Below are 15,269 nucleotides of genomic sequence, written 5' to 3'. Positions count from 1 at the left end.
CATTTCTAAAATATCTCCTTTTGAGGAGACTGCGCTGGGTAGATTCAGATATAGTATTCTTAGCTTCCTTTACTATGCTACTAGATTGATGATATTTAATTGCGGATATAGCTAGTAGGATCCTGTCTCCATGTTCAACGCCTTATTTCGATTGTTTAGGCACTGTTGACGGTCTGATTAATGCTTTAGTTGCCTAAGGCGTCGAGGCGCGTTGGAAACGCAGGTGGTACTTGTGTGCGCACGGCCTGGCTGAATGCTTCGGAAACTACTACGGTCCTCAGGACTATATGAGATACCGCAGGCCAAGTCGTAGAACCGATTGAATATTCATTGTCCCGGCGTTCTTAGTTATTGGTCATAAGGCTTTAATGTTCATAATGGTGGTTGATTTACATGCTATATGGGGGCTTTCGCTGATGGGGTGTAATTAATATACAACCTCATATTTGAATGTCGTGATTATACATTCTGATGGTAAGAAATTGTAAGATTTTTATTACTGTACAACAGCCCAATGCTGGACAAGTCTTGTCAAATCAGTGTAATTTGTTCGGCATTGATGTAATACCCGTCCTGCGGAGAAAAGACCTTCAAACTAAATACCACTACTCAGAAGAGTAAAATACTTGAAGCGAAGGCACTGGGATATAGATTAGTTATTTGTTAGGCTAAAGCCCATGCTATCCCTGTAATTGGCGAATATCAAGGAAACAACCATATCCGAGGTCAATACACTTCAGTTCAAGCTCGGCGACATTATCTGGAACAAAGAAGCTGGCCTGTGTTAGTGCTTGTATAAATAAAGCTGTGCTCGGCGGGTTTCAAGGGTTGAGGCTTTACAATAAATAATAGACAGGTGGCAGGGTTGCTGCTGAGAGGAAGGAACTGAAATTTATCGCTCCCTTATCAGCCAGCTTCGCTTTGATTCTAGTAATATGTATGTCAGAACAGTGTATCCTCCTTGGTTTTGCTCTTAGATAAAGAGGAGAACAGTACACTGTCTCAATATCATTATCACCCTGACCAAATGACTCAAGTATAGTATATCGAACAATCCCTAGCTGGAGATATAGTTAATATTGTACTTTCGAATAATATAAAAGAGGTCTAGACTAACATATTGAAGCATTGCCTAATAGCTATAATATCTATCTCTGTAATGCCTGGTTGGTAGGCCTGCAGTTTTGTAGCTGTAACCTGCAGCCGCGTAAGGCTCGCAGTCGACTGACAGTGTGGCCAGGTTAGCGTGGTGAGCAGTATATGAGGTAGGAAGACTAATTGTAGAAGGATTAATGTGGCTTTAATTTCAGACAAGCGTCTCTGTTAAATAAGGCCCCAGACTGTTTATGGTACTACGGACAGAAACCGCCGGGTCTAGCGTATCCCATAACCACGTTTCTTTCAGCCGCTGAATATCTACAATTAGGTTCTCTCTCTAAGCCTGTGTTGTTTGAGTATGCTTATGACAAAAGGCAACTTTTGGATCCGTGGTGCAAATATTTGGGTCATTCATCAACCTTGAACCGCTAGAATAGTGTTAGTCGCTGGAGCCCCGCCTAAGCAGCCTAAGTTCTGCTCAGAACTCTCGCCCACTGAGCCATGGCTCAGGTTACCCGTACCATCTGTCTTTCGAACGACAACATTATTCATGCTCATCCGGTGTATCTATCAAGCGCCCATCTTGAAGAGAGCCTATTAAAAGCCGCCCCAAAGTTACACCGAGTGTTACCTCTCATTCACGCTAGCAGGGGCAGGGCAAACAAGGACACTCATTGGATACCAAGTACGCTGAAATTTGTTAGTCTACAGTGGTATTTGGAAAACGGAAGATATGTGTAGTTTGGTCACAGTTGGGTCCCAGCACATAGGGCATCTACCCCTAGTACCTGCGCCTATGTCTGAAAGTGCTGTAAGACTATTGATACAGTTATATGCCACTGGGGGTTTCCAAGGTGAGCTATATACATCATTGAATTTTGCCGAGAAGTGATTATGGCAATTGGACGTATATTCCTCAGTACACAGAATTTAAACAGTTGATACCTTTCTGGAGTTAGTCCATGGTGTTATTTAATTTCTCATCGCTTAGATCTGCCATTGGTTGATACTGTCGGGTGTCTGGCATTAAACCTCGTCAGGAGAATTGTACCGCCGGCAGAGGGTATCTTGTGTCCACACTGACGTCCTCTAGATGCTGAATAGGTCGATTTCAGATAATTGATGAAAGCAAAGCTTGAATGTTCTGTGATCGGATCCAGTGTGCGATCGAAAACCTGCATATACATCTATTTCTGTCACGAACCTGGCATACACGACAAATAACATTGGTATTATAACAGAAAAGAACCAGGGCCAAGCTATACTTACTACCTGGCAATCCCACCCTACGTCGAGGACACTAGTAATACCCGACCCAATATGTAAATCTCCAGACCAGATTATAGCTAGATATTATAAATATATTCTGTATTTTACCAACTAGAAAGATGTTCTCAAAGATATATAATACCCTATTAATTAGCCCGGGAAGCTTCACTGCTAATAGTAATATATAAGGGAGTATAGCGCGGGCTCGGTAGATGGAGGGTATAGATATCTCCGAGCCGAATAATACTGTGGCGGATAGTTTTCACTATAGATACAACCTTCCGTCGCTAGCACAAGTTTAAAATTGTCCCACCAGATCTAAATACAGGCTCCAGAATTCAAAACAAACTTTATAAGAACCCTCCGATATAAGCAACATCGGGTAGGATTGCCGACTAAGGGACGGTTACCACCCTTGGAAAGACCGTCAGTTATTTTACCCCTTTTCGTTTTTTTTTTTTTTTTTACAAAGAAAGATTTTCTTGTGGCAGCAGGCTAGCAGACCCACTACGCGTATTTAGCGTATTAGTCTGCTCACCTCGACCATAATTTCTAGACTTCGGCAGTATCCATGATAGGTCCAAGGTTTGGACCCCAAACCTAACCCAATCTATTACCCAGAAAGGAGTGTGTATATGCATCCAGTCGTGACTAGCACATGGCGATCAATGCCTTGGATTCGTCCGCCTTCTGCGACTACTATATTTGCTGAAAAATGGGTCTACCTCACTAAGTCCAGAGTCTATACTCACATTAATGTGCCGCACATAACTTTTATAAGCAACACCCTGATAGAAGCAACGTAGGGTGCTAGTCGATATCCGAAAGAAGAAAGAAATTTTTTCAAGACGTTTATATTGCGAATGGTTTTGAGTCATACATTATGTGGGCCTTGGCCTGATTGACAAATTCCTGTCTCCGTCGGTACTTTGCAGGAGCAAAACTAGGCCAATCAGTTGATATCATAGCAACCACTTACGAAAAATATCTACCCACTTGATCAGACAGCATTTGATTGAAGGAGCCCGCAACCGTGGTATATTCTGTTTGCCCTAGCCGAACTGGCTATATATTGAGCCTTTCAAATATCCTCGGTATCTATAAGAGATTACGTTGTTTATCAGAATTACCTGTTTATATTTATATTCCTCGATTGTTACTCAAGTATAGTCCACCCTGTATAAAACCGTTTAGTCTTTGGCAGATAGCCCGAGATATATAGTAAGGGACTGAGAAAGAATAGTAGCTTCTGCTTTTATCGGTTATCTATAATACCAGGCCCTCTTATTCGGTAATAAAGGAAACAGTTTTACCTGGTTTACTTGAACTTTGGAGCAAAGTGATACTGAACTGTAACTTACAAACTGACAGAGATATAAGCAGCTCTGTTCCTTGTAAATATTGAGCTATATCCAGATTGTTGGCCCAGCAATCTAGTATAGATTATATTATATACTTACCGTAATTACCATCAGGAAGTGATGTTAACCCAGCCATATACTATTTCAAGGTTGGTACGATGTGCTCAAGAGGTATCGTGTATACACGAACATAGATTCCATAGCTCCCTGGTTTCTTGTTTTCTGTTTTTCGTGTCTTTTTTGGGGGGAGGTTGGGGGCACGGGGGTCCGGGCGGTGGTGGGGTTGGGGGTAGGTTAGTCCATGCTGTCATTGTGGGGTCGCTGTTAGTGGCTAGCAGTGTGGACAGGAATTTTGAAAGGCTAATACAGCTATCCATGAGTCATGCTTCCGCCGATCTCTGTACCCATCAACTATCGGAACTCCAAAATCGATAAAGCGATACTTTTTTTCCGGTTCCGGAGATACAAATCATGTCTAGATCGAAGAAGACCCACTCACAATAGCTTTGTACCACTGTTGGTACTGGAAAATTCGTATTAGCCGCAGGCGCCTAGTCATGCATGTTCTCGGGAATGTATGAGATCGGCGGCAGTGGGCTGGATTGATATAGTGCTATTTGTCGAGCTCGGTCTGGTAAAATAGTTACGATGGCCTACAATAGCGTATATGATATCTAATACCAATTGCCTATAAGGTTTACACGGTCACACATACACACTTGCATAAAGTCCAGCTAGGGCACTGCATCTGTTCCTTGTATTCAGCTCACTTCATGGAAGGATAGCCATACGGCTTTCCATACAGTCAGGCTGGGCATGTCTACAAATAAACGCATCCAATGGTCTCGTTGTCTTTTTGTCGGCCACTGGGAATTATCGTGAAGTCCTACAATATCATAATCGAGTGGGCTACTGATACAGCTCGGTCATATTCAAGAGGTCATGTCTAGTTAAGTAGGGATACCAAAATTGTGATATTCCATTTGATATACGAACCCGAGTTGTGTAAGCAGCCTTAGCTTGTTTTTCTGTTCGCTCTGCTCTACCAGGTCTTGTAGTCTTCCCTCTTTTCTCCTTCACCTGCATAATAATACGGGGGTGGGCAAGTGACCTCGGTCGCGGAATGTTCATTAATAGCGGAATAGCGACAACAAATTTAATATCTAGACAACAAGGAAGATGGAATTATCTGCCCCTAGTATTTGTGGCTAGCAAAAATTCGCTACTTGTAGCATAGATATGGTATATATATATCGAATTTATATGGTTACTAGAATCTGTGATTGGGTAACAGATGTGTTGCCACTACACTCCAATTTTGGTCGGCTTAAAAGAGATAAATATATCCTGGAAGGGATGATAAGCGCACATATTGCCATAAGATTATGTCCAACCCCTCGAAGAGTGCAATAGTTTACATACATGTATATAAAGGTGCGCGTTAGTGAAACTGTTTGCTAATACAGTGTTCGATGGACAAATAGTCAATCTATGTAAGCCCGTCTAACGCCCTTATTTCCCCTCGATTTCGCTCTGCCTTAAGCTATGTATCGGTCCACATCCTGAATTACTGAATCCTGTCTGATTCTGGTAGTTTATCATGAGTCTAGTTGGGTATGACTGCATCAGTTCACTTGGATTGGAAAGGGGTTTCTGCTATGTGGTTTCTCAACAAGCTAGATGCACGGGAATTTCGATAGGTTTATTTCAAGAAGCTATTTTCATATTTATTTTTTTGGGAACAATATGCTATTTCCACCCCCTAAAAGACTGTTGGAATTTCCGTCTTGACGTTTTGTAATCTATTCGATCGATCAGTAACCTTACCGGCCTGCCACTGATATATAATGTGGTCTTCACTTTTATGGCTTGTCTCTAGCCCACAATCAAGCTGTCGCTCTGGTGGCTGCTGGGCAACAGTTAAGTATTATTGGCGATATCGTCGACTGTCCTCATCCACCACTATTAAATACTTGAACTATTCAGTCCCGGCGCTGAGAGAGATAACAGTACCTGGTATAGTCCAGAACTCATAGGCCACCGAGAAAACTATGATCTACTTTGATTCCCACCTTTCCGCCTATCTTTGGAAACTACTAAAAATCACTCATAATACTATATCACATGAATAGAAAAGGAAAAGAGATTTACCGGTTTATTAGTACACCAAAAAGCTTTTAAATAAAAGGTGTCAGCCTAATCCCGCAGAGGTGACAAGTGTTGCGGTCAACTAATATAATTGCTGTAGTATGTCAATCTATTACCTTTAGTTGCATGCACCCGTCCTAATTTGACAGTGACGGCAATACATCTGGCGTTGGCCTCCCCAGAAGTTACCTAGATAGAGAATAGCCGCATATCTGTATTTATGGCCTATGCGTAGAAGCCCTTGCGCTTCTAACCCCAACCACTAGACGTCTGGAGGGAGAGAACCAAGATTTGGTAGTATAATATATCCCTGACCGGAGTAAGAATGTCTTGATCTTTCTCTTATTTTATGATATGATGTAATCCTTAAAATTAATCTCGCCCGGCAATTTCTCTTCCATTCGCCGCATCATACTACAATAATAGAACCAGTCGAGCAACCCGGTTTCCCCCTGCGGCGTGATCAACTATGGACGATGGTACAAAATCTTCGCTCTCTTCTACAACCTCCCGAACAGGAAGAAAGAAACGGCCAATCTATGCATGTCTTCCATGTTATAGCCGAAGGGTCAAGGTATGTTTATACAGCATTTTGTTTGCTTCTAGGAGAATTTCAAGGATTTATACACATGTTACCTCTTCAAAAGAAGCAGAAAAATATCTAACTTCATTGCTTGCACTAGTGTGATCACCTTAAGCCTTGTACACCCTGTTGTCTCCGGGGAACGCCTTCTCGATGCGATTTCACCGAAGACGGAAGGGATGAATATATGCTGCAGTCAGATCTTATCAAGCGTCTCAAGGATGAATGCGCATGTCTGGAGAGCCGTTTGGCTGAGCTGGAATTGCTAGGCCTAGGCTCATCCTAAAAACAGGGTTGTAAGGATTGGAATAGCTGCACAAGTTAGATGTTTAAACTCACAAGCTGTAAGAAAGGGATATAACCTCTATTGCTGTAGTTGCTCTATTAAGTATATTCGACCTACTATTATGAGGATTCTTTTATAGAGTACATCCTAGTGATATATACTGGCTTCCAAAGCTATAAATATATTTTAAGTATAATGAGAATGTCTACAAGGGAAGAGTGAACAGTTCAAGAAATAGCTCTACCATCCGATATATATGAGGGGATATACATTGTCTCGATCGGGCTGATTGTAAATTACTGGAGAGGGAAGTAAGCGAACTTCAGAGCAAAAGGAAAACTCAAGAAATGAGATAAATCAAATCGATACAACAGCTACAACGTTATATATCATTTGCCTGCATCCACAGATAAAAGGTCAGACAGAACCTGATTGATGCTCATGTCAGGCGCCACAGAACGGTTGGCATTTAACAATTCAATCCCAGCCCTTAATTCAGTGACTTCCGTCCTCACGCTCGCCAATTCCATATGGACGGACTGGATATAGGCCAACAAACTATCTTCCTCGCAGGTAGGATTCATAAGCTCAGGATCTTGAGGCTGGAGATGGCCAATGCTGTTTTCTCGGTAGACTTCTAGACCATTGGTATTTGCTGAAGATTCAATGTCATATTGATTTATATGATCATGATATATAGAAGGCCACGTTACCCTGACATTCAGGGATATTGACCCAAAGGATAAGAGCCGGAACTCGGGTGAAGTCGGAGCTAAGGAATATTGCGAGACCCCTGTTTGTGGAGGTAGCAACCCAAAGCCGGGAGGACAAACTGTGATGGATGCCTGCGTAGATGGGTCGTGGAATTGCTGCTCTTGAGGTTCTTCTAGTATCTTCCTGGGTGAACGGGCGTAGCGACAAATTCCGTCGGGAGCGTAGCCGAAATTATATTGAAAAGGCAATGTGTCCAGAGGAAGTGGCTTAAGAGGTACAATATTGGGACCAGTAAACGGGCCGTTCATCTGTTCCAGGGCGTCAGCAGAAGCTACCCGATCATCCTCCGGGGGTGCTTGGAGGTATAGCGGTGACCCCAGTTCCATAGTAATTGGCACTTGGCTAAAGGCCTGAAAGGAAGTGAAAAAGACTATAACAAATAAGATGAATAGGTGGTATTCATCTACGGGTGACAAGAAATTTGATATTGATGGAAGGATTAATCGAATATTATATAGTGTCCACTTGAGGATGAAACATAGAACAGAAAAAGGAAAATGTAGTAGCCCCAGATGTTCGTGTCAAGGCACAGTCCAGGCCGTAGGTAACCGCGGTCATCTCAACATGCATAATTAGTTAAGGCTTTAGCTGTCTCCTAGGTCAGCAGACCCATCCGCCGAAGGGCGGGTTGGTTTGCCTCACCTCTACGGAAATTCCCACTTTAACGCAAAATTTGAACTTATTCAGGGCCTTTATGTAACAATACTATGCATGGTTCTTATTCTCGTATTTAGAGACGAATCTCAAAGGCTTGTAAAGCTGGTCAAGCTCAAAAAACCTAGTATCTCTGCGTTGGCGCGTCAATTTAATATTCTTATTATCAACTCAGAACACATATTCATAACCGAGCTGCTCGAAATATGTGTCCTATCTCAACTATAACCCTTGACAATTCACAGGAGAAGACACTAATATATTGGATTTGTCAGTCAGATAATATATATTATTTTCCTACAGCCGGAATAATTAATTACAGTCCTAACTAAATACTTTAACAGAATATAGTCGACAGACTAGACTACCTTGTCTACTTAATACAAACTAGGTTTATTACTTTATTAAGTATCTTCCAGACAAAATTAAACCTATTCAACTAAGGCCAAAAGACAGGAGCATTGTTAATACAGAGGATATAGAATTTTTTTAATACTGGTACAATTGCTTAGAGCCCTTTATCAAGCAGATTCCCCCTAAAAATCTATATAACTTTGATACAACCGGCTTCCAACAGGCACAGGCAATATTTTATAAGGTTATATCTACTATAACTGTATTATCTGCAAGGAGAAATCCATTTAAAGAAACACATAAACTGATCTCTACAATGGAGTATATTAGAGTAGACGGTTTTATTCTTTCTCTATACTCTAGGTCTAGAGGTATAAATTATCTGGGGAGGTAGTACAATATAGATATTTCTAATAAATAGCAAAAAGCACTATTTTTTGGATGCTGTACTTCAGATAAGATTAGATTTAATTATATATAATACTTCTACTGCTATACAAAGTACTGTATCTCTGAAAAAAAAAAAGGGTTAATTACTACTGTTTTATGGCCACAGATCCCATCTTACCTATAAATTCCTTCAGTTATGTGGATAAGACTGTATTATACTATATTACCTTTCTTCTTATACAATATATCCTGTACAATCTCTTAATAGACAATCTTTTCAGATCTATAAAGACCTTTATCGCAAGAGAAATAATGAACCCGCTCAAAAAGGCGCTGAGATAGACAATAAGAGGGTTTCTTAAAAGAGACTTATTTTATTTTTTCAACTTTTATAAGATCCGAGATGCCTTTGAGAAGCGAGCTATACATCCTTCAGATTCAGAGAAGACAATGAAGACCCTCCAGGACTTAAGATAATTACAACACCATTACCGTTACCATCTACAATACGAGGTCTTCGTCGAAGTATTAGGAAAGCACAGAGTTTTATTAATAATAGCCCAGAGCTTGATCAAAATTTTGTAGGACGGCTTGAATGTGTATTCCAAAGCTCACTTCTATCCACGCCCAGCGACTATACGACCAAGACTACGGGCCTACTTTCTAACACAATTACGCATGGACCATTCTTTCCTAGCCACAGACGCTGAACGATGTCAGTCCAGTGAGAATAATCATGCGAATGCGGTGTACCGGAGACAGTAAACCATATACTAATAGAATACTCGGCCCTTAGTATTCTATGACAGGGAGTACAAGAATAAATAGGGGAATTCCTCAGAATCATATCTCCAATACTCGGAGGAAACAGTCAATATGAGTAAAGGGATAAGTCTGCAGGAGTATCTCAAGGCAGAGTACTTAATACTGTGCTAAATTTTACAGAAGTATTAGATAAATTTCCCAGCCGCGGATGGAGAGGACCGCAATAAAAGAGAAGCAAAGCAAATAGACCACTACATACCCTGACAAAGCTATAAATTCACCAGAGATAGAATACTATGATTAGACCTACAAAGATAGCTCTAGTTAATATAACCTGGGTAACAGCAACAGACGAAAGGTCAGGGTAAAGAAAATTTATTATTACCACCACCATCTATATATATAATATAGGTGAGAAAGGATTTCCTACCAAAGTACGTTCCAAAGACAAAAAAACTTCTATAATTAAAAATATGAGTAAGGAGATCTCAGAAAATATCTCTAGGATAGTACTCGGGAGTGGATGATTACAAATACTTCTATCTGTGAAGATGGAGTTTTATTGTCTCCTTGCAGCAACTCCTTCCGCAACAGTCGATAAAGTTTGCAAATATCCTGGATGCCTTTGTTTGACGGCGTTTTTGGGGTGATCAAAGCCTTGTACCTCTCGGAGTTGATCAATAAAATTTGGAGACAGATTTCTCGCCACTCAATTTGAAGAGGACTATATAACGAATCGGCCCATGAGCGAGTAACCCCAGGAATTCCATGTTTACCAAGGTATAAGTAATGTTGTAAATACGGATGTCCGTACTTCAACAGGAGTTTTGTGTGATAGGCACAGAAGCTAGGGATGGAATTCTGAGAGTTATCCATATGGGTACTAGAGCTGGTTGGGTTTGGGCTCCGAACCATGGATCTATTATGGGTTCTGCGAAGTCTAGGAATTATCGTTGAGCTGAGTCACACAACACACTGAACAGGTGTGGTAGGTCTGCTGACCTAAGAGACAGCCATCACCGTAACAAATTCAAAAAAGACATAGTAAATTATTCCAATATGTGAGTTGTTTCAGGGGCAAGGAACGCCGATTAGTCAGAGGTCTCTATCTGCTTCCAGCATGTTGCTTCTATCGGAGGCTTGCTTATAGAAGTTGGTTTTAGTTTTGAAATCTGTATAAAGAGTGGGTACGCCTTTAACTTTACACTAGCTTAGGAATGTGGGTCTTTAGTAAAATGATTAGCCACAGCATTACTTGTTTCGTCTCGGAGATACATTTCTTCTCCAATTACCTAGTACCCAATGCGCGCCAGATCATGTTTATAAGCAACCACTGGATAGAAGCAACATAAGATACTACTCAGTATTCAAAAGGGTTTTTTTACCGGGTCATACAGTACGTGGGTTTTGCCACGATCGAAAAATTGGTGTCTTGTGGTCATTTTGCGACTGCAATACAATACACATGTAGACCTGCACCATGACCCAGAAACAGAAGGAGATTTTGACCGTCGTATTCCTCGTGAACATTCAGCCAGAACCCAATAGTCGGCCAAGCGATCCATCACAGAACATATCATACTCTTACCATCAGCGAGGGGTTTAACCCAGCAATACGCTATTCCAAGCTAGTACGATATGTTCAGGGCCTATCGTATATTCGTGAACATGGTTCCAATGGGTCTCTGCTCTGTTATTTTCTTTTCTTTTCTTTCTTTCTTTCTTTCTTTCTTTTTTTCTTTTTTTTTTTTTTTTTTTTTTTGGGGGGCGGGTGTGGATTAATACATGCTGTAACTGTGGGGACATAAACATAACGTTATGCGACGGGTCGCTGTAAGTGGCTAGCAGTGTGGACAGGAATGGTATCCAACGGTTCCCCTTTGAGACAGTTTCTGGTTTTTGAAAGGCAGGCATGACTACTCATGAATCGTGCTTCAGCCGATTTCTGCACCCTTCAACAATCGGAACACCTAACCATGTCCAGGTCGAATACAACACACTCATGATAGACGGAAGAAACAAGTAGATTGAATAAATATATAAGGCAACTAGGGCTCAGGCATCCGAGGCCTTATATCAGACAGAATAAAAGAATAGAAGAGATCAAAAGAATGTATAGGAAATCAGCTACCTCTCTAGCACGGAGGACCTGGGGTTCAGCCAGCCAAAGTGGCGTCGTACTAGCGGAGAATGCAAGAATAATCTCTACTTATTACTGGCACAGGGAATCTGAGGTTGGGGGAACTAATGTCCTTCTAGTTAAATCGATACCACTTACCAAGGTCAATAAGTCATTATAGTGATCATCCAAATCAAGCTCCCTGCATCTACCAACACAGACACACCGGGGATCATTTCTGGTGTTCATGCGTGACGTGGTAATGTAGGGTGATGCAATTCCCATACCATCGTTCAGTTCAAGCGCTCGCTGATGAACATCCTGTCTTTGTTGTTATTTTGGGGTTTACGCAAGTGCAGATACAAATCTATGCTTAACGTAACCGGTAAACGAGCGGACCACGCAATCGAGTGGTCCAACGCGCCAGTTTTCTACGCGTTTGTTTTCTTGAAGCTATTCAACCACCAGCCATACCACCAGAAATGCCTAAATCATAAAGATCTCAGGTGCAGCAGGAAGGCAGGGGCCTACTAGCAAAATCAGCTATTAAGAACAATGAATTTACCAATATTCATGAGGCAGGTCGTGTTTTAAATATATCTCGTACAACAATTCAAAGGCGCCTATCAGGGTATACATTTCGATCAAGTACACGCGCAACTGGTCATAAATTGACTACTAGTGAAGAGGAATCGCTTAAAGATTAGATTATATCACTAGATAAACATAGAATACCTCCCCAGCCTGCACATTACAAGAAATAGTCAATATCCTGCTTTCAAAGCAAAATACTACTCTCCCCCCTACTACTGTAGGGGAGAAATGGGCATATAACTTGATCAGGTTTATATCTGAGCTTAAAGCCTACTTTTTGTATTGTTATAAATATTAATATACTAAAGTAGAGGGTCCTAAGATTCTAGGAGCTTGGTTTAAGCAGATTAATAGAACTATTCAGAAATACAGTATAGCTTAATATCTACAATTTTAATAAATTAGGATTTATAATAAGTCTGGTAGCTGCAGCCCAAGTTCTTACTAGGTCTATATACTAGGTAAGTCATTTTTGTTGTAGTCAGAAAACCGGGAATAGATTACTTCTGTAGAATATATATATAATTTAATAGATAAGCTCTATCTTTCTGTATTATTTTTTAAAAGCAAGGTGTATATAGAGATCTAATATAAGAACAACAAGATTTATTCAATCGGGCGTATCCGTTGCTCGCTTGAAGCAATCAGAAAGCACAACAAACAAACAGAAATAATATATAGATAATATTGAAGATAGTAGTCCTATCGCATAGACTAGTAATTTGACAGGTTATCTTGTTTAACAATGTATGTAAGAAAAAGAAATGAATTAATAATAAGAAAGAGAGAGGAGAGACATAACTTAGAAACTACAGGGTTCTTTAATAAATATAATAAATATAGAAATAAAATTTCTGTATAGAGAAATAAGAAGGGAAACAGTGGTGTGACTATAGACATGCACATTATCCGTGGCGGGAGTACGCGCCGCGGAGAACATCAAGAATCGACGAATTAGCGGGTGCGTAAATGAGACGAGGGCTCGGTGCACCACGCACTAGGGTATAGAAATATGCCAATCAGACATCAGTCATTAAATCTTCCCAAAATTCCGAGCTGCTTACGTCGGTGGATCCGTCTGCATCGAGTTGGCTAGACATTATCAGCTCCAACAAATCCACAAAACCACGGATATCCTCAATTGTATTGTAATGGCTAGGGCTAACGCGAATAACCCCATCTTTCGGAAGCTTCAGCACATCATAAACTGGCCGTGGCGAGTAGCAGTGACCGGCGTTGACCAAAAAGTTCGACTGAGTATGGATGAAGTCCACAATGGAGGTCGATTTCCGCCCATTGACCGTAAAGCTGATAATAGATACCCTTCGTGTCGGGTTTCCGTACTGTTCACCATAAATGGTAAATACATCTGGCTTGCTGCGTAGATACTTTAAGAGTTCCTCAGTAAGGAGGGCCTCATGGCGCATGATGTTGTCCCATCCGACAGATTCAATATATTTGACAGCTACTGGCAGACTGTGTTGTAATTCGAAACAATTCACACCCACTCGAAGCTTGATGTTCAGATGATATGGATCAGTAAACCTATGGTTTAGGCTTGTCATATTCTTATCCTGAGCTTCCCGCTTCGCGTAGACCTGCGCAATGTGTGGACCATAGATCTTGTACCAGCTGAGGAAATAAAAGTCAACATTAAGTGCACGGACGTCAACAGGGCCGTGTGGAGCCCAGGTGACACCGTCAACTGCAATCAGGGCATCAGGGATTTTGTGTACAAGATCAGCGATCTGACGAATCGGGTGTACGGTGCCAATAATGCTCGATGCATGGTTGCAAACAACAAGTTTGGTATTTGGGGAAAGCAACTCAGTGAGTGTTTGGATATAAGGATTAGGATCGGCAGTCAAGGGAGGCGTCCACCATTTGATAGTGAGGCCTTTATCCTCGGCCAGATTAAGCCAAGGCGTCACACTAGCCTCATGAGATAGGTTGGATATAATAATCTCGGATTCAGGGTTGAATGATGCCTGCAAGGAACGAGAAACATTCAACATATTTTGTGATGTAGACGTGCCAAAAGCTAGAAAACAGTTCAGTTGAGATATTGAGTGATAGTGATCTGGCTGGGTCTTACCAATCTCATCGGGGGATGCATTGATAAAAGCTGCCGCGGTCTCAAATGAATGCTCCCTAGTCCGGGTGGCTTCCTTATTCATGTCATTAACTACTCCAAGAGGGAATGGAAGTGCAGTCAGAGTTTCCTTAATACTGTGTATATGAGCTCTAGAACATATAATGGATTGGCCCCGAGTGAGGATTATATACCTGTCAACCACATCCTGGTGAACAGCGCTACCAACAGCGTTGTTGAGACGGACAACATCTTTCTGCAAGGCTGGAAACTGTTTTCGAATAGCGTCAACATCGAAGGATGCTGCTGCTGATTTTGACTTAGTCATTTTGATGATCCAAAGGGTGTTGTATATGAAGGTCCAGCTTTAAAGTGATAAGTAAACAATTTGATTTTCCAAGCCCTAGTGCCTCTTATAACAATCTTGTCGCTATGAAGGAAAGGGTACTTTCTAACTATCTGTATCTAATGGTGGTACTAACCGTGCTGTTTCTCGCCCCACAGCAGTATTGGTGCTTGTCATCGACATGCATTATCACACATGCATTATCACACATGCATTATCACACATGCATTATCACACATGCATTATCACACATGTATTATCACACATGCATTGTCGCATATGTGCGTTTATCATATACGTATATTTGAGAGGATTAAGTATACTTCGTATTGTAATAGTTACGCTACGAAAGATACCTAAATTCGGCTTGTAAAATTTAAATTTTTTCAGTATGGCAAATAATATTTTCAAAAATTATTCTTCCGTATTATGGTGC

At 41.1% G+C, this 15,269-nt stretch overlaps 3 protein-coding genes across 3 annotated transcripts; 1 reads left to right on the top strand and 2 right to left on the bottom strand.

Annotated features, from left to right (window-relative positions):
• Positions 1-6,345: 6,345 nt before the first annotated feature.
• Positions 6,346-6,745, top strand: BDV27DRAFT_147769 (uncharacterized protein; the record flags this gene model as incomplete). Its single annotated transcript, XM_032070804.1, has 2 exons — positions 6,346-6,450; positions 6,560-6,745. The coding sequence occupies 2 exons, from the start codon at positions 6,346-6,348 to the stop codon at positions 6,743-6,745; spliced, it is 291 nt and encodes a 96-aa protein (XP_031924581.1).
• A 389-nt stretch (positions 6,746-7,134) lies between these two features.
• Positions 7,135-7,845, bottom strand: BDV27DRAFT_160642 (uncharacterized protein; the record flags this gene model as incomplete). Its single annotated transcript, XM_032073069.1, has 1 exon — positions 7,135-7,845. One exon carries the CDS (start codon positions 7,843-7,845, stop codon positions 7,135-7,137), a length of 711 nt encoding a protein of 236 aa, XP_031924580.1.
• A 5,569-nt stretch (positions 7,846-13,414) lies between these two features.
• On the bottom strand, positions 13,415-14,815 carry BDV27DRAFT_160641 (aminotransferase class V-fold PLP-dependent enzyme; the record flags this gene model as incomplete). Its single annotated transcript, XM_032073068.1, has 3 exons — positions 13,415-14,436; positions 14,491-14,624; positions 14,682-14,815. 3 exons carry the CDS (start codon positions 14,813-14,815, stop codon positions 13,415-13,417), a joined length of 1,290 nt encoding a protein of 429 aa, XP_031924579.1.
• Positions 14,816-15,269: the final 454 nt, after the last annotated feature.

The sequence above is a fragment of the Aspergillus caelatus genome (assembly GCF_009193585.1).
Source record: "Aspergillus caelatus strain CBS 763.97 unplaced genomic scaffold BDV27scaffold_171, whole genome shotgun sequence".
Classification (NCBI taxonomy): domain Eukaryota; kingdom Fungi; phylum Ascomycota; class Eurotiomycetes; order Eurotiales; family Aspergillaceae; genus Aspergillus; species Aspergillus caelatus.
Note: the sequence above shows the minus strand (reverse complement) of the source record. Positions and strands in the feature narration are given on the sequence as shown.